General features: G+C 32.7%; 2 protein-coding genes across 2 annotated transcripts; one reads left to right on the top strand and one right to left on the bottom strand.

Annotated features, from left to right (window-relative positions):
* The first annotated feature begins 10,162 nt into the window (after positions 1-10,162).
* On the top strand, positions 10,163-11,257 carry LOC123204816. Its single transcript, XM_044621618.1, has 3 exons — positions 10,163-10,443; positions 10,528-10,633; positions 11,192-11,257. Exons 1-3 carry the CDS (start codon positions 10,163-10,165, stop codon positions 11,255-11,257), a joined length of 453 nt encoding a protein of 150 aa, XP_044477553.1.
* A 6,205-nt stretch (positions 11,258-17,462) lies between these two features.
* LOC123203957 (bax inhibitor 1-like) lies at positions 17,463-20,076 on the bottom strand. The gene is made up of 6 exons (XM_044620455.1): positions 19,882-20,076; positions 19,223-19,366; positions 19,035-19,126; positions 18,154-18,340; positions 17,890-18,045; positions 17,463-17,756 (listed from the first exon to the last, which is right to left on the bottom strand). The coding sequence occupies exons 1-6, from the start codon at positions 19,984-19,986 to the stop codon at positions 17,706-17,708; spliced, it is 735 nt and encodes a 244-aa protein (XP_044476390.1). The 5' UTR covers positions 19,987-20,076; the 3' UTR covers positions 17,463-17,705.
* Between the last annotated feature and the right edge of the window lie 243 nt (positions 20,077-20,319).

Here is a 20,319-nt window from a genome sequence, read left to right as displayed (position 1 = left end):
AGGGATGATCAAAAGTGTTGTTTCCACCAAGAGTAGGACAAACATTTTGTTTTGGTGAATGGGGGGAGTTTTATGCGTGATTTGGGGAATCAAGATCAAGATTGGTTTGTATAGGTTTTGGATTTTTTTTATCTATATTTTCAATGGGTGAGTATATATATGATTCCTGGTGCTTCAATGGTAGAGTGATAGGAGAATGTTATTCAATTTCATCTTAATTATACACTAACAAATTTTGATCCAACTGTGCTTCCTCAAGGGTGTTGATTTTGAGTGTGGTATCTAAAACTCTGTTGGCAAGAACAAACTTTGTGTAAAGGAATTTTGTGTTGAATCATTTTAACCAGATCTGGCAAAGTTAGGATTTGTTTTGAAGGGAACGTTTCTTTCATCGAATTTAACACTAGTAAAGGTATATATTCTACCATTTTAATAAAGACATTTATATCCTTTGTGAATCAAGTTATACCCTACAATGGCACACTTTTGAGTGTGAAAACTAAATTTTTGTGAGTTATAAGGTCTTGAGTAGGGATAATAGGCACACCTGAACATTCTTAGAAAATTATAATTTGGTTTGAGTTCAAACAAAGCTTCATATGGACTGGAGTTATTTAGAACAGGTGTTGGGAGCCTATTTATGACAAACACAACAAATTGGAAAGCTAGCCACCAAAATTTGATAGGCATACTTGCCTGAGATAATAGAACAAGACTAGATTCAAATATGTGATTATGTTTTCATTCTATATTACCATTTTCTTGATGTGTGTGAGGACACGGATGCCTAAAATGTATTCCATGCTCCTCTAAATAAGGTAGAAAGTTCCTATAATCTCTTCCCTAGTCACTTTGTAAAATTTTTATTTTTCTTATCAAACTCATTTTCTACCAATCTATGAATTTTTATGAAAATTCCCTTTGCCTCAAATGTGGTCTTCACAGGAAAATTCCATGAGAAATGAAATCATCCATAAACAAACTATAATATCCATAGCCTTCATCAGTAATAATTGGAGCGGAGCCAACACTGTTATATAGGAAAATGATTCTAATGCAATTTTCCAAAATGAAAGTCTACACAAGAAAATGTTTCAACACTGTTATATTTATTTAGACAAAGCTATTGAAAAATAACATTAAAAACGTTTTGACCAGTATGGCCAAGTCTTTTATGTCGTAAAGGTACACTAACAATATTCAGAACAACATTAGAGTTTTGAATTTCTTTATTCTTACGAAAGGACACCCTATTGGCCAAAAACTTGCTAACATCATCACAGACACTATCATAATTTATAGCAGAATAGAAAATATTGGCAGATTGTGAGATAAACTCAGTTTGATTCAACTGTGGATAGGTAAAAGGAATTCCTAGCTAATATAGGTCATCCCTAAGTTTTCCCCGTAGAATCACAATATTGGAATCGTTGTCCTTCATAAAACAGTAATCTAATGTAAATTCCACTATCACATTATTATCATTGGTGAGTTTTTGAAATACTGAAAAGATTTTTTGTAATATAAGAAACACACAAAATGTTTTTCAAATTAATAGATCTGTGTAATAAGTCAAAGGTAAAGAGATAGAACCTATGTGTGTAATAAGAAGGCACTCTCCATTTTCTACTTATGGTTGTTATTTCCCTATGTAATCTAAACTAATATTAAGCTGATTCAAATTGGAGATCACATGGTCAATCCTGAGTCCATATGCTAGCTTAAATCAGTGATAGTGGTAGGATTTGCTCTATAGGACATAGGTTAACCAACTATTAAGGCTATATTTGCTGAATTTGGATTCTAGAAAATTTTTCAGGCACTGGTTTAAGTGATGTATATTGTAAATTTTGGGATTTGGTATTGTCTTCATTGAGAGTTTGGAAGTGACATTGGTGGATTTTATTGGTTAGGTGGATTAGTGACTGAGGCCCCAGTATAAAACTAGTGTGATTATTAGCCCTAAATTGATTTTTTGCATCACCTATAAAGGTAATGTCAAACCTATAGTGACATGAAAAAGTTATGTGTCCACTTTTGTCACAAACTTGACAAATTACTCTAGACTTTTTAAAATTTCTTACCCATCTTGTACCTTGGGCAAACTAAAACCCTTCATCATTAGAAGAAATTATACTATTAACATAGTAAGCTCCCATACCAGAATTGTTTCCTCTATGACCAGACTGTTGAGATCTAGCAACTAAATTTGCTATACCACCATGAATATCAAAGTTATACCCTAGACTCCTAGTCAACTTCTGCTCACATTTCTAAAAAGGAACTTAACCTCAGCTAAGGTCATGCTATCATTATCTACATCTAACCTCGACAATATATGCATAACTACTACATCATACTCAGGTCCTAGGCCATCAAGTTGTATTATAGATAATGAAAACCATAGTTTTTTTCAGTTGGATGACTCATCAAACAATGATGTGCAACATCAAGAGAATGACCCACTAACAACTATTGAGAAGTTGTTGATTATAAAAAAAAGTGGCAACATTTGATGTGTGTTGTGAAAAGGAAAGCAATTGATAAGTCTTTTCACAAATCCAATAAAGGTATGAAAAAACAAACAACTCGTACCTGAAAAGCATCTTATGGACTCACGATCGGCTAAGGACTACCTATAGTTCTTATTATGGTATCGTGGTGCTTTAAATAATGATAATTAATGTGTTTTCCTTGAGGACCGAACAAAACGATTGCTAATGTGAGCAAAATCTAGTAGACCTACATTGTAAATTGGGAGGACTAGTTAGAAAACACGGTATGTACAATTCCTTTGTCTTTGTTCATATTGGTTATCATTTTCAACTTATGGTTTAACTTACATGTCACATCAAAGCTTTCATGGGAATACTCTATAAATCTTTTCAAGATAGTAACTGGATGATTGTTTTGACCTAGTTCGTTGTAGATCTCTTATAATGATAAATAAGTTCAAAAGTTTGGGTGCAAATATAAAATGACCCTTATTTTTCTTAGATCAAATTAATGACATCTCATATATACAACCAATGAATGCTTTTAACCATGGAGCAGTGTCAACAAGGTGGTTTACAAACGTAAGTTGTCTAAGGTTTACAGTTATCGATAATTGTACTCATTTCTCTTTATTGTTTGGTAGGTATTCATTCCCCTTAACTTTGACAACCAATACTGGGCATGCGGTCTATTGGATATGAACGACTAGAAGTTGTATACGACTTTACCTAATATATCATTAGCTTAGAGAGAATAAAGAAGTTAATGATATCATATAGGACACTGACATACCTAATAAAGGGAAGCAATTTTTATACATTAAAAGGAATTCAACCACCAGAGACTCCACCAATGTTGCAATACAAGTGTATTCATGATGTGCTAAAACAAGATGTAGCAAGCGGAGATTATGACCTTTTTTTGCTTATGTTTATAGAATACCTTGTTAGAGATCGTTTATTTAACTTCACATCCAAACATTCTAAAAGGTTAAGAAAATGCGTGGCCATAACCATATTCCATGGGAGGACCCTTAATAAGTATTTAGAGTTTAGGGTTTTTTTTTTGTTCCCAAACTGTACTTAAATTGTCGTCTTTATTAAATTCAATTGGATTATCAAAATGTAGGTTTTAAGGATTTCACTTAAGGTGTGGGTAAGCATGCATATGAATTGAATTTCATTTTATTATTGTTTTAGTGATGTATTTGCATTTTCTATCATAACTTCCTTTTGATTATTCCTTAATGCTTATTCATGAACTGAAATAAATTAATAAAATATGTTAATACAAAATACATAGTGTGTGAGTCAATAAAATCCAATATATACATAAAATGAACAATAATAAATAAATGTCATGGTAATTCTATATTATTGTTTTGAGCCACTACCATTGCATACATATAAGAGCCTAAAAATAAAAATTTAATACATTAAAATTTGGACAAAACCTAACATATAAATTAAACATGCAATATATATACACCTAAAATTACAATATCAGACAATAAAAAAATTAACCATGATAATCTATTTGGCCATATGGGTTGCATCGTGACTACGATAACCTCATCTTTATCTGTTACCTGATGCGTAAGATGAGCCAACCACTAGCACTGAAGCTGGACTTAGACAATTCAAGTAATTATGGGCAGGTTGATAGCATCAATTGCAGTGTTATGGTCATACTTTCTTTCCTTATGAAGGTTATCTTGCATGGCTAGAAGAATGATTGGACTGTTGTTGATACATCATTGAAGGATAAATTGTAGGCATATTTGATGGTGCCCAAATTGATTCTCTAATGGATTAACAACTTTTCTATACACCCCTTGTAAAAATTCTATCGAGCAATATGCACTGATCCATCTTTCATAGTCCAAGAGGTTATTGTACCTTGCAATAGTCATGGCATATGCATGTGAAATCTAGGAAAGTTGAAATTTCCCACAGTTACAAGTTCAGTAGAGAATATTCATGATGAACACCTATTGTCATGAATTATGGACTTCGTATTGTTGCATATTGATTGGTTTAACCACAATATTGGCATATTTGAGCACATGTCTAACAAATTTTTCTCTGCCCAAGGTGTTAATGGGTGAGATCTCTGACCTGTAAAAGCAACTGATAAATACAATGAAAAAAAATACATCAAACCAATTTTAGTTATACGTACTAGTCATATTTTGTCTATTGAAAAACTAATGTTGCATTGTGTTCTTTAGAAACCCAACTAATATGGTGACAGACAAAGTACGAGTAGTCCGTGTCAAAGCATTGAAAAACTATCTTTCATACCTAATGTTGGTCAAATAGGCTGTTGGAATGGGATTTACTCAGGCAATTCTACTTATGATAGCTTGGAAGTCCTGAGGCAACATGCTTTAACAACTTTCCAAAATAATCTTTTAATATGTTTGGTTTTTTTGAATTGCGTACACATGTTACCCTTTTATATGATAATTACAAAACCCATGACAAGCATAAAGCAGTATGTTCACCACTGACGTAATTTTTGAATGATGGTGATCAGAAATAATGGTCAAATCTAGCAAATCACCAATGCATATGCATAGATACATCAAAAATAGGGTCTACGAATCGATTCTCTCCTTGTTCCCAATATCAAAGGTGAGCGCATAAATTTGATTATTCATATCCTTTGCAACAATAATGAAAAGAAACCCAAAATACTTTCCCTTTAAGTGTGAAGCATCAATGCATATCATTAGATGATAGAATTATTTAAACCCTCTTATTAAATAACCCATACACATGAAGAAAAACTCAAACCTATTTTTTGGGTCAATATCAATATGTGTCATGATTCTTGGGTTCTTAAGCTCTAAATTATGACAAAACTCACATAATAGTATGAAAAACTTTTCTAAAGATCCTTGTAATGCATTTAGTGTATATGTTTTGACACGTCACGTTTGCGTGTAGAAAGTGTTGATTTTTTACCTATCTACCATGTCTGAAATAATTTTCTTGGGTCAATAAACGTGATCAACCACAAATATTAATTTAAGTATGTTCCCTAATGACTCTGTATCAACTTGTCTATAATGTGATAATATTTGATCTTGTGGACAAGTGTGTGTCTTGTCTAGACATCTTACTACCCAATGGTCTCTATCTTTTTTTGTCGTTACTCGTGTCTACTATTTATATTATGGATGTACGCACTTAATATCATACCATATATTATCAGAGTTACTGATTTTCCATTGAATTCATGTCTTTAATGCATATGTTTGAAATAATGTTTTCAATTTTGCCTTTGTCTTATCACTTGCAAATGGTTGTCCCTTTGTGTACCTGATTACTAATACTTGAATTCTCAACATCAATAGCAGGCTTAGGAACCCATTGAAACAGATTTAGATTATAGATATGACGTGGATATACTTCAATATTTATAGAGTCATGACGTCTCATGTTACATTCAGCTCTCTCATTACAAGCATAACTTTGACTTCTACAAACATCTTGGCTCGATGTCATCATTACCATAATTCCCACCAAAATTTTGGAAACTTTATAACTATGTCTACTCGTCTATCGATGATCCTCCCTTTCTTTCTCATGACAATCTTTAGCTTGTCAATTATCTCCTCCATCAATTGGACTCTTGGTAACATAGAGTTTGATTGATCCTCGTAAACTTCTTACTTCAACCATTAAATACTTCAGATCATCCTTGTCTACAATCTCCATTGGACTCACATCACTAGTAAATATGTGCATATTTGGCTGACTTCGATTGAGTCTTAAACAATAGCTTATTCACATTATAAATCTTCCAAAATCAACACTTGTGTCAATGCACATCCCTCTCTCATTCCTACCAATATCTTGTTAGAATATGCCCTAAAAACCAATTACTTTGTTGGTTTCAAGGGTTGTATATCTTGTATATACATTATTAATAATACTTCACATGTTTTCTGCGTCACTTTTATATTTATGTTGTAGTTGTATATTACATCCATATTAGCTACATGCATATGACATGTGAAAGGTCTCGATGAGTTTTAATAAACATCATCAAATCGTTCCTTGCATAGGCAATCTATTTGGGCAATAGTATTGCATAGTGGATGTATGCTATATCACCACAGTATATCAGTGGATGATATTAGGCATGGTGGATATACATATAGATAAATAATAGAACCGTTTGATGGTTAGAAAACTGATCAAAAGTTATTATATTATATTGTTTATCGAACGTGACCACTGAACGATGATCACATAGGCATTAATATGTAGTCAATGACACATCGTAAATCATATTAGTGTATAGATCCTTTGACTTGAGATATCACAGTCGTGCTTCATTCCGAAACATATGGTTCATAAGATGTATACCACAAGGCTAATCATGTCTCGTTTAGAAGTTGTTTTGATCATATGTTACTTGAGCGAGAGGATAAGTGATGATCATACAGGGATCTGTTAGCTCGATAACTCTCGAGTTCCCATACGAATATCGAGAAATATGAAAATCTAAGACATTGGCTAGTATAGGTAAAAGACCACATGAAGAGAGTTTCAATGTGACACATTATGATGTATTACTTGATATTCGAAAATATTAAATATTGGATTTTGACATTTCATGAATCCAAGTTTAATCGGGATGTAACGACGGAGGGATTGAACTACATGATAAGTGTGAGTAAGAAAGATTCATTTGACATTATGTGAAATTTGTACTTTATTATGATGTAGAGGTCATGGGACATTGCTATAAGACACCACATGATTAGTGGGAGCTTCGTTTTGTAGTGGAAAATGAAGTATATGGGTTAATAACAGTTTTAGTTTATACAGTGATATAATGAAACGTATCGTTTGATATAGCGCCCACGACTATGTCACTATGAACCTCGAAGGTCACACCCATATTTCAAGAAAAAAATGGTGTTATGAAGCTGAAAATATTTATCCATGGTTGGCTAGCACTTTCCAAGGATAAAAATTATGTTTTTCGAATAAGATTTGGAAAATGGGCAAAATTATCATTTTACACCTTTTAAATTGTTTTGAAAGTTAGAATGAATAATTTTGGACACAAATTATTCAACATTTGTCAAATTCTAATTTCTCTTAATTATCAACCAATGAGAATTGAACACATGCTTTAACTTGATAAATATCAAGTTTTAGTTTAATAAAAGAGAGAAAAATGTATAAACATTTATATTTTTCTCTTCTTCTTCTTCTTTTGCCGAGAAAAAGCATCCATTTTTCTTCCTTGAAGGGTGCAAGTCAAGAGATCACTTATTTTAGTGATTCAAGCTTCCAAACTTCAAGTCAACTTACAAGGTACAAGGTAGTTTACATGTTTCTATGTTTTATTTTTTGAAACAACATGTAAATTTTATATTACCATTGTTACATATGATGTGAACATTATCTAAAAATTCTAATTTTCTTGCCAAAATCCTTCAAATGGTATCAGAGCAAGAGTTTAATCTTTGAATGACAAGAACATGTCATAATTTTGGGTGTTTGGAAGTGTTAGTGATCAAAATCTAAGATATAAGTTTTGTTATGTGTGATTGGTTCAAACCAAGTGTACATATGTTATTAGGAATGTCTTGATAGCATTTGAGAAGCTTTAAATTGTTGAAATTATGTTGGATAACTTTTGACATAATTAAAAACAAAAACAAAAAAACCCTAATTTTAGAAATTTGGGTGTTTTTGAAATTAATGGTTGAATCATGATTTATACATGATTATCATGATATACACATGAATTTGAATCTTGACTTTACACGGGAATGTGTTTTTAAGAAACTTAGTTTGTGTGACTTGGTGAAGGGCATGAACAAGTTGACATAATTTCCATGTATCTGGTTGATGGAAATAACATTCAATGTTGATTGAATTGTTATTAATTCATTAAACTAGTGTTTGACTTGGTTTGATTGAGAATTGAATTCTTGATAGCTTGGATTGGATAAATTACTTTATGAGTAACCATATTCATACTTGAATAATTATTACATGATGAGATGGATTATGTTTGAATGATGAATGATTCATATATGTAATGATTTGGTGAAATGTATGACACTTGTGAATTTGGCTCATATTAGACGTGTTATGTATTTATTTTACAACTTGTCATTTTAAAATCTATTCATGTTTAAGTATGAATTGAAACATGTTAAGTGAGATTTTGGTGAACTTGGTATGTGTTTTGGAAACATCAAGAATTAGGGTTTCATGGTTGGTTTCAAGAAAAATGCAATATAAAATTTTGGTTTAATTACTTTGTATATTTGTTATGGTTTGATCTTGTAGACACCAAACATTGGATGTGTTTGTGTTTTAGCAAACTTGAATAAAGAGCATGAAGTATGATAAATTATTTGTTAAGTTTACCAAATTACAAATTTAATTTCTATGTTTGAATGTTTGACTATGGTGTTACAAATATTAGTATGATACCCAAAATATCATGTTATTATAGGTATATGTGATAATATTAATGTGTGACATGTGTATGCTATATATGAGACATTGTGACATGGTAAACATCATGCATCTAAATGTTTAATATTATGTATGCTAGATTGAAATGGACTTAACATATTGGATATGTTTATTGTCTTAGATACATAAATAAAAACTTAAGTTTGCTAGTCTAGGATTCAGTTATAAGATATTGGATGTCTTATATGCAAGATCAACCTAATGTACATTTTAGATATGTGATATACTAAGTTGTATTAAAATATGACTTCTTTTGATTATTGAATAATATAGTTGATATGTGTTTAATAACATGCCTAAGTTTTATGTTTTATGTTATCATGTAATTTATTTATGGCATATAACACATAGTTTTGTATTTTAGAGAACTAAAACTTTTAGGCATGACATATTCTTACAATAGTTTTGTGTTTTAGAGAACTAAAACTTTTAGGCATGAAATATTCTTACAATACCATTTAGGATATTAGAAAAGTTTTCAATGGCATAAATTGTAAGAATATGGTTTAGTAACATGTCTTGGGTGACAAATACTTATCCAAAGATACATACTAGACTACTCAAGATATAAACTGAACCTAATCAATAACAATAAAATCTTCCCCAAATTTTCAATATCAAATTCGAGCCTTCCATTGTAGGTCGATTAGGATTACGTCATAAGGCTGGAAATCCTAGATTTCTATTATGTAACGGATACTATGTCATATGGCGTAAAATTAGTCGATTGGTGTCTAGAGTATTATTTCTGTCATTCCCTAGATTCTATTATGTGCGAGAGTGATAGGGGTATTATTTCTAGAAAACACGATGGGTTGAATTTGACTAGTTTAGAGTGCTTAGATCTATTATGTGTGGTGCTCAAAGCTAGAGGCTCACATGAATCATAGCTTGCATTTAGAATGTAAAAGGAAATTGATTCCTACTTATTGAGCTTGACGGACTTAGATCTATTATGTGTGGTTTGTCAAGTTTGATAAGAATTTGATTCCCCACTAGAAAGTAATCCAATGAACTTTTCGAATCTTCAGTTGGGGAAGTATAAATTTAAATAAAATAGTTGGAGCTAATAAGATTAGGTTTATTGGTAATTTCTAATGAATTTGTTATTTCTTGCAGTATTCTCTCTTGTGATCTAGAATTTCAAAATGTCAACGACAAACAATATACTCCTGAAATTGATAGACTCGCATGTGCTTATTGGTCCCAATTTTAAGGATTGGCTGAGAAATCTGACCATTGTTCTCAATCTTGAAAAGTCAGTTTATGTCTTAGAGACACCTTTACCAACAACAGTGGACCCTGATGCCCTTGAGGAAGAGCAAAGGGCTTATGCTGAATGGGTAGATGCTGACTTACGAGTTTGTAGTTATATGCTGGCATCAATAAACTCTGAACTTCAAACTCGGTTTGAGAACGTGAAGAGTGCGTATGAAATTATCACTACTTTAAGACAATTATATAATGAAAATGCTTGAGTGAAGAAATATAATTTGATGACTTCACTATTTAGCATGCGACTTAAGGAGGGTATTTCCGTAGATGATCATGTTATTAAAATGATTAACAAGACTGGGGAGTTACAAATTATGGGCACAGATTTGTTGCATAATATTCGGGTGAATTTGATTCTTCATTCACTCCCTCCAACTTTTAAACTGTTTATTACAAATTATAATCTCAATAGGATTGAGCGCACTCTCCCTGAGCTTCTCAATGATATTTAAGAATTTTACAATAATGATAAGAAAGGGAAAACACCAGTTGAGTTGTTAGCTACCTTTGCCATGAGAGGCAAAAAGAGGCAAGCTCAAAAGCCTTGGTAGAGAGGTTCACAGATGGGATCTGGTGGACCAAAAGTACAAAGAAAGGGTTTTAAGAAAACCACTACTAGGCCTTCTAGGATGAAGGGTTCTGGCATCAGGGCATCACGTTCTTAGCCTCCATGACCATCTGTTCCACAGAAAGAAAAGAAGTAGGAGAAGAGCAATTGTTTTTATTGCAACCAAGAGGGGCATTGGAAGAGGAACTGCCCTCTATACCTTGATGATATAAGAAAAAGCAAAACAGGTACATATCAGTGTCATGTAATTGAATTTGAATTAAATGTTAATTCAAATATTGATTCCTAGATATTAGATTCTACTGCAACTTCACATGTTTGTGCTTGTTTGCAGCATCTGCAGAATAGTTCTGCCTTGAGACATGATGAGATCACACTAAGACTGGCCGATGGGACATGAGTTTCCACAAAGGCTGTGGGTGTATGTAGTGTACAGTTACCACTAGGCATGTAATAACTTTGTATAAAACTTTGTATTTTGCTAATGCCACCAAGAATATCATCTTTATTACAGTTTTGTGTAAAAATGGCTATCAGTTTTCATTTACTGGAAATGAATGCCTAATTTATTTTGGGAATATATTAGTAGGAAATACTATCAATACAAATGATTTGTATGTGGTAGAACTTGATTTACATAGCACCATGTATTCCAAATCATCTAAAAGAACTAGAGAACATATAAATCCAATAGTTCTATGGCATCACAGATTTGGTCATATTGGAGAAGATCGGATTCGACAATTAGGACAAAATAGACTTTTAGGTTCATTGGGTTTAGAACCCTATCCTACTTGTGAATCTTGTCGTCGAGGAAAAATGATCAAGTTTTCGTTTAAGAATAAAAGGGAATAAGCCAAAAATATATTATAGTTGATACACACTGATGTGTGTGGCCCCTTTAATGAAATGGCCCAATGAGGTTTTTCATACTTCATTACCTTTATCAATGATTATTCTCGATATGGGTATTTGTTGAAATACAAATCTGAAGCTTTTGAAAATTTCAGAGAGTTCTAAAAGGAAGTAGAAAACCAGACTGGAAAGAATATTAAAGTTTTACGTTCAGATCGTGAAGGTGAATACTTGAGTACAAAATTCCAGGAGTTTCTAAGAGATAAAGGACTACTATCTCAGTTGACTCCGTCATTCACACCACAGCATAATGGTGTGTTTGAATGGAGAAATCATACTTTGTTAGATATGGTACGATCTATGATGAGTTTTACTAATTTGTCAGTTTATTTATGAGGATATGCTCTTCAGACAACATTACATGTGCTGAATAAAGTACTATCAAAGTCCGTTCGAAAGACACCATATGAATTATGGTATGGCAAACTTCCAAGTGTAAACTACCTGAAAATCTGAGGATGTCCAACATTTGTCAAAGTGGTTAGAACTGATAAAATGGAGTCCCGAGTAGAAAAGGGTCGGTTCATCAGGTATCCAAAGAAAGTTTAAGATATTATTTCTACTTTCACTCTGATCAAAGAATTATGGTCAGTAGAAATACACATTTTCTTGAAAAAGAGTTCTTAGAGGAAAGTGGTATAGGAAGGAAAGTGGTGCAGGAAGGAAAATTGTGCTCAAAGAAGAGTCTGGAGAGCCAGTAACCGAGCCTATTCAGGTAAATCCTTCAGGTATATAATCACCTATACCAACTACAACGGCTCAAATAAGAAAGTCTGCTTGAGTGTCTCGACCTCCCGAGAGATATGGATTTCTGACTGAGCATCTAGAGGATCCAAAAACTTACCAAGAGGCAATATTGGATATTCACTCTGGCAGATGGTTAGAGGCAATGAATTTAGAAATTGAATCTATGAATGCCAATCAAGTATGGACACTCATTGATCCACCTGATGGAATAGTTTCGATCAAATGTAAATGGATCTTCAAGAGGAAAATTGGTAAGGATGGAAAAGTTGAAACTTATAAAGCTCGATTGGTAGCTAAAAGTTATACTCAAAAGTAAAGGTTGGATTATGAGGAGACCTTTTTACCAGTCGCGATGCTTAAATCCATCAAAATTTTGCTAGCTATCCCAGCACACTATGATTATGAGATATGACAGATAGATGCTAAAACTGCTTTTCTCAATGGATATATTGAGGAAAATATCTATATGGAGCAGCCAATCGGTTTTGTATCCACTACCGAGAGGCATAAAGTGTGCAAACTACATCCATCTATATATGGATTGAAACAAGCTTCAAGAAGCTGGAATATCCGGTTTGATGAAACGATCCGAGTATTTAGTTTCATTAAAAATCTAGATGAGTCGTGTGTTTATAAATTGGATAGGGATAAAATTGTCGTTTTCCTAGTCTTGTATATAGATGACATATTATTAATTGGAAACAACATTGGCATTATGACTGAGGTTAAGCTATGGCTAGCGAAATCTTTCTCTATGAAGGATCTAAGAGAAGCAACTTATATTCTAGGTTTTCGCATTTATAGAGATAGAGTGAAATGATTAATAGGTTTATCTCAAAAGTTGTACATACAAAAAGTGTTAAAACGCTTTCATATGCAAGACTCTAAGAGAGGTCTTCTACCATTTCCTCATAGAACACATCTATCAAAAGATATGTGTCCAAAGACTGATAAGGAACTACAGTGAATGTCTGAGGTGTCATATGCTTCGGTAGTAGGGAGTCTCATGTACGCTATGTTATGTACACGACCAGAAATTGCTTTTGTAGTTAATGCAGTAAGCAAATATCAGTCAAATCCTAGAGAAAGACACTGGACAACAGTAAAAGCCATCTTGAAGTATTTAAGAAGGACCAAGGAGTTGATACTAGGTTATGGGGCTTTAGAGTTGACGCTCAAAGGATACTCAGATTTTGATTTTAAGTCAAATGTAGACGATAGAAAGTCTACGTCTACATTTATTTTTGTTTGTAATGAGGCGCAGTCAGTTAGAAAAGTGCAAAACAATCGACTACTGCAGACTTTACTACGGAAGCTGAGTATATTACCGCTTCAGAAGCTGCGAAAGAGCTTGTTTGAATGCGTAAATTCTCCACAGAATTGGACGTGGTTCCTCAGATGAGTCAACCAGTAATTATATTCTATGACAATACTGGTGTCATTGCACAGGCAAAGGAACCAAGAGCACATCAAAGGTCAAATCATGTTCAGCGAAAATATCATATCTTGAGAGAATTCGTTAGAGCTGGAGATATTGTCATTCAGAAGATTGCTTCAGCAGACAATCTTGCAGACCCACTAACTAAAACACTGACACAAAGACTGTTAGACCAGCATCTAGAGAGGATAGGCATTAGGTACTACAGCGATTGACTCTAGTGCAAGTGGGAGTTCTTGTTAGAATATGCCCTAAAAACCAATCGCTTTGTTGGTTTCAAGGGTTATATATTTTGCATATACATTATTAATAATACTTCACATGTTGTCTGCATCACTTTTATATTTATGTTGTAGTTGTATATTACATCCATATTAACTACATGCATATGACATGTGAAAGGTCCCGATGAATTTTAATAAATGTCATCAAATCATTCCCCGTATAGGCAATCTGTTTGGGCAATAGTATTGCATAGTGGATGTGTGTTATATCACCACAGTATATCAGTGGATGATATTACACATGGTGGATATACACATAAGTAAACAATAGAACCGTTTGATAGTTAGAAAATTGATCAAAGATTATTATATTGTATTGTTTATCGAACGTGACCGTTGAACGATGATCACATGGGCATTAATATGTAGTCAATGACACATTGTAAATCATACTAGTGTATAGATCATTTGACTTGAGATATCACAGTTGTGTTTCGTTCCGAAACGTATGGTTCATACGGTGTATACCACGAGGCTAATCATGTCTCATTCAGAAGCCGCTTTGATCATATGTTGTTTGAGCAAGAGGACAAGTGATGATCATACAGGGATTCGTCAGCTCGACTGCTCTTGAGTTCCCATACGAATATCGAGAAACATGAAAATCTAAGACACTGACCAATGTAGGTAAAAGACCACATGAAGAGAGTTTTGATGTGGCACATTATGATGTGTTACTTGATATTCGAAAAGATTAAATATTGGATTTTGGCATTCCATGAATCCAAGTTTAATCGAGATGTAACGACGGAGGAATTGAACTATATGGTAAGTGTGAGTAAGAAATGTTCATTTGACATTATGTGAAGCTTGTACTTCATTGTGATGTATTGGTCATGAGACATGGCTATATGACACCACATGATCAGTGGGAGCTTCGTTTTATAGCGGAAAATGAAGTATATGGGTTAACGACAGTTTTAGTTTATACAGTGATATAATGAAACATATCGTTCAATATGGGACCCACGACTACGTCACTATGAACCTTGAAGGTCACACCCATATTTCAAAGAAGAAAATGATGTTATGAAGATGAAAATATTTATCCATGGTTGGCTAGCACTTTCCAAGGATAAAAATTGTGTTTTTCGAATAAGATTTGGAAAATGGGCAAAATTGTCATTTTACACCTTTTAAATTGTTTAGAAAGTTAGAATGAATAATTTTGGATACAAATTATTCAACATATGTCAAATTCTAATTTCTCTTAATTATCAACCAATGAGAATTGAACACATGCTTTAACTTGATAAATATCGAGTTTTAATTTAATAAAAGAGAGAAAAATGTAGAAAGATTTATATTTTTCTCTTCTTCTTCTTTTGCCAGGAAAAAGCATCCATTTTCTTCCTTGAAGGGTGCAAGTCAAGAGATCACTTATTTTAGTGATTCAAGCTTTCAAACTTCAAGTCAACTTACAATGTACAAGGTAGTTTACATGTTTCTATGTTTTATTTCTTGAAACAACGTGTATATTTTATATTACCATTGTTATATATGATGTAAACATGATCTAAAAATTCTAATTTTCTTACCAAAATCCTTTATATATCTCGTCACATTATCATCACCTGAAATCTATTGCCCTTCATATCAAATCTTAAATGCAGTTTTTTCTATTTTGGCTTAAAATAAATATAAAAGCATCTACGTTTAAAACCTGGGCATTATAAAGCATCCAATGGATTGGCATTGGCATTAAGCAATTGTGTTTAAACAGTTTTTTCCATATGAGACCAAGGGGATTGGCATTAACACCAAGCCTTGGTGTTAACTCTAACCCCTAGCATCGACGCAAACCTATGATTTGTCTATTTTTTATCCAAACCTAGATTTTGACAATTTTCTCTAAAGAAAATTGGATGATTTTTCAATAAATATGAATTTTCTAAAGAAATTTGACAATTTTCGTCTCTCTTTTCCTTGTGTCTAAGTTGAATCTTTTATAATGGTTAGTGATTTCTTTCTCTAAATTTCTCTCATGGGTTTTTTTATTCGATCACAGGTGCATTCCCTATTGAAAAATCATCCTGCTTCAAATTTTGTTTCATATTGTAGAAGTTTATTCCCTTATTGGAAAACTGAGGTAAAAGAGAGAGATTACCGTTAAAACTGAATAATAATAAATTAAGAAGCCAATGGAATTTATTAATTTAAATGTTGCAGAGATTCCTTCCCTCGCTAACAACAATTAATTTTTTAAATTTATTTTAGGTGAAATAAAAATGAAGAGAAAAAAATAGTATTTAGAGTTAAAGTGTAATTTATACTTGTACTATTGTAAGTGTAAGCAATATTAACTTTAAATATTATTTAAATCACATCAAATTGATTTGATACAATCCATTGAATTTAAAATTGCATTGACTAGAGTGATTTTAAATATTATCAATGATAAAAATAATGGATGACAATTAATTTATATTCATTTAAATTAATATAAATTAGCAAGAAAAATATATTTAATAAAATTTGAGAACAAAGCATTATTTAGCTTGAAGACTATTTTTAATCTTTTTAACACTTTCATATAAACAAAAGTTAACTTTAATATATAGGTGTAAAAAAGTTTTTTTAAACTTAAAAAGTAATGATTCGTCACTTCACCAAACCATTGATGGAAATGTCATTTGGCCATAAGATTCCTAAAGAGCCTTCATTTCTTTTATTTAATAAATATATTTTTATTTAAATGTAAAATTTTAATAATTAAAAAAGATTTTAAAGTTTTTTAAAATTTTAAAAACCAAATAAAACTATTAATCAGATCAAAGTTGAAAGTCATGACTTTCTGTTAAATTGTCAATATCATTCTCAATATGTGAACACTCAAGGAAAACCTATTTGAATAGATATTAACCATGATAAAGTGATGTCAAAGATAGTAAAATGATAATGTGTAGTTTCTAAAAGTAAAATCCTGATATGATACTATCAATCTTTGATGATCAAATCCGTCTAAACTAGTGGATTGTTGACCTTTAATCTATCACACACTTAAGAGTGAGACGCTAAAAGCATAAACTTTAACTAAGACTTGTTAAAAACGTAATAGATATTTACCTTATTATATATTATATATAAAATGTCAAAAATACTTTTATACTAATATTAAATATTTGTTAAATAGGTGAAATACAAACCTATTAATTAAGAACAAAAACACAGTAACACACCAACTATTCTATACTTGCAACCATCATTTGAGCAAGCCAATATACTACAAAACAGTGACTTTATTTTATTGATAAAAACAGAGACCGATGCCAACGTTCAACCCGAATTCCAGCCACAAACGATCACCCAAATTAGGGGAATACCCAACACTAACGGCCCGGTAAATACATTTTCCTAGAGTTAAATGGGTGGCATGGTTTAAAGAAAAAGAAGGTTAATATATATATATATATATAAATGTCATCCCAAAGTTAAACGAGTGGAGTTCCCAGGTAGCCACACTTTCAATCCCTTCTTTTCTTCTTCTTCTCATTCTTTTCACTGGCATTTTTCAGCTGCTCCAAAAAAAAAAAAAAAAAAATTATGAACCAAATTAATTACAAAAAACTTTTTTGCCTAGAGGCAGAGTACTGATTAGTGAACCAGATCAAAATTAATGGCAAAAATATCCCCGGCATTCTAACTTACCATGATAATGAGTATACGGACAAAAACAGCAACGAAATCAGTGAAAAGGGTCAGGGCATGTTTCACATAGTCGAAATCGCCAAAGTGAGCTTTCTCAATTATCTCCTGGGTGTCCACTACAATGTAGCCCACGAACACCAGCAACCCAAAGTACAGCTGCAAACCATCAAAAGAATATTAGAAAATGTCATCTGCAAAAATCTATATCCAATAAGCTAACAAATTTGCCACCATAAGAAAGTTGACAATCGATCATCTTCTCACCTCAAACTTGAAGATGGTTGTTGAACCCCCAAAGATAGAGGAAGCAAACTGCAACCAGAATAACATGGACAGGCCTGATGAAAGCAAGCCGCCAAGGTAAAGATACTCTCTTCGCCTGGCCACCATAGCTGCTACTGAGAAACATGCAAATGCCAGACCAGTTCCCACAAATGCAGTGATCAGAATGCTGTAAAATGGTAGATATATTTCATAATCAGCACAGTTAATTTTAGTATCAACCATCCGATAAGAAACTCAATCATAAGCTATGTGTGAACAATTATCACACTCAAGAAGTTTAAGTCTGCGATAGACCCCCATAGTGGAAGGATCACTTAAAAACATGTTAACTCCATAACCATTATAAATTTTGGAGCTGCAAGAACACTAACTGAAGTATTGTAAAGACATGTAACCCAAAAGAGGAAGAAAACTTTTAGCATTCACCTGAAATATGATCACATAGACTTAACACAGTATAAAGCAATAAATGCTCAATAATTATATATACAGGAAAAAACAAATTGAAACACAGCACAAATCAGAAGCAAACTCAAAAGTATTAGATTCATGCATCCTCAATAATTCCGAGAAGTCAAATGTTTATACCAGCAGGGAACAAGAATATCAGAAAGATGAGAAAAATATTCCCAGAAAGGAAATTCTAGTGTATTGAAACTTCAGTCAAATTATTCTCTGCTTACAAATCAGAATAGATGTCCTTTAGATACAACCAAGTTTAAAAATAGAACAATAGTTAAATTACTAAATTGTAGCAGCAGTTTATGAAAGTAACTATATCAAATAATAACCTAATCGATCCTGTATAACCAGAGATCATATCTTGAACATAAGAAAATGACAAATAACTGGACATGTACCTTGAATCAACCTGAATGGCCAAATCAATCAAAGGACCAATCGAGGCCCCTTCAAATAGGCCAGCTGCCATCATTAGACCAACTCTCTTTCGCTGCTCACCATGCAACAAAATCAAAATGAGATTAAGAACCCATAACATTATACGAACCGAATAGAAACCTCAGGGACACAAACCAAGCAGCAGTACCTCTTCATAAGGGGGAGTTGAGAGAAGCCAAAAGATACATCCTAGCGTTGCAAAAGTTGTAAGGAGACCACCAATGTTCCAGAGAAGATGCAGGTAGACTCCAGTGGCCGATGCAACAAGGGCACAACATAAGGAAAGATAAACCTAGATATTTGCATAAGCCCCTTTTTTTAAGTGATTAAAAAAGAACAAATACAGAAAACCTAATTGCAAAAACAAAGTCTTATAGATAAGAGCAACCCATTCTCGGAGATAACAAAATAAATACATTAGAAAAAACATTGATTGAAATAAGTTATCCCATAACGTTAAGCTGGACTTGTATTTTTCACAGCGAGCGAACAGAAATAAGCATCTTCCAATACTATAGTCCCTTGGATCATCGAAAGCATTAATCCATTTTATGACCAAACTATATCAAAATTTAATTACCAAAAGAAAAAAACCATATCAAATCGTAACGCAGATAGAATATAATTAAAACCGAAATTTTCTATTAAGACTTCACCTTCTAAACTTATGAAGGCAAAAATTATGTCTACAACGGCAACCGATTGAACATTACAGCAGTATATGATAAAGATCGCATGATTCTCATTTAATAGCTAAAAATTGAGAAATGCACATTTTCCCGAAAAGATAAATAAAGAAGAATTTACCTGTTTAAGATGAGACTGCACGACGGGAGAGATCTGGTTAAGGTTCTTTAAAGAGTTCCATCGAGATGCATTTTGAGACTCGAAGAAGGTAGAAAAAGCATCCATTACTGTTTTGAGCAAGAGAAACAACGCGAAAACTGCCTTGAAATTGAGCAAGAAAGTACGAGCAACTTTGAACTGTAATGAACTAAGAATGGGGATTCTGGCGGTATTTATAATCGTTAAGAAGGAAATTTCTACGATACGTCCAGTTACAATATTACCCTTAACTTTCGATAATTTTACGGTTGTGTACAGACTTAGGGCGGAAGCGGTTCGGTTGTGCCCGTAAATGAAAATTTATCACTATTTTCTCCCTTTCTTTTCCCCAATTTCGTGGCCCACCCAATGTTTGAAAAACTGTCAACGATCCACCTATTTTCAAATTCAGTCATTAAT

Source organism: Mangifera indica, chromosome 20 (genome assembly GCF_011075055.1).
Source record: "Mangifera indica cultivar Alphonso chromosome 20, CATAS_Mindica_2.1, whole genome shotgun sequence".
Lineage (NCBI taxonomy): Eukaryota > Viridiplantae > Streptophyta > Magnoliopsida > Sapindales > Anacardiaceae > Mangifera > Mangifera indica.
The sequence above is the reverse complement of the archived record's forward strand: the minus strand, read 5'-3'. Positions and strand labels throughout refer to the sequence as shown.

Bases quoted from the DNA above. Each gene is read 5' to 3' on its own strand.
- LOC123204816 (XM_044621618.1), top strand. From the start codon at position 10,163: ATGTCAACGACAAACAATATACTCCTGAAATTGATAGACTCGCATGTG. The intron at 10,444-10,527 runs GTATGAAATTAT...TTCACTATTTAG, and splicing joins TTTGAGAACGTGAAGAGTGC to CATGCGACTTAAGGAGGGTA. The intron at 10,634-11,191 runs GTGAATTTGATT...GCTTGTTTGCAG, and splicing joins ATTTGTTGCATAATATTCGG to CATCTGCAGAATAGTTCTGC.
- LOC123203957 (XM_044620455.1), bottom strand. From the start codon at position 19,986: ATGGATGCTTTTTCTACCTTCTTCGAGTCTCAAAATGCATCTCGATGG. The intron at 19,367-19,881 runs GTAAATTCTTCT...GCAAATATCTAG, and splicing joins TGCAGTCTCATCTTAAACAG to GTTTATCTTTCCTTATGTTG. The intron at 18,046-18,153 runs GTGAGAAGATGA...GATGGTTTGCAG, and splicing joins CAACCATCTTCAAGTTTGAG to CTGTACTTTGGGTTGCTGGT.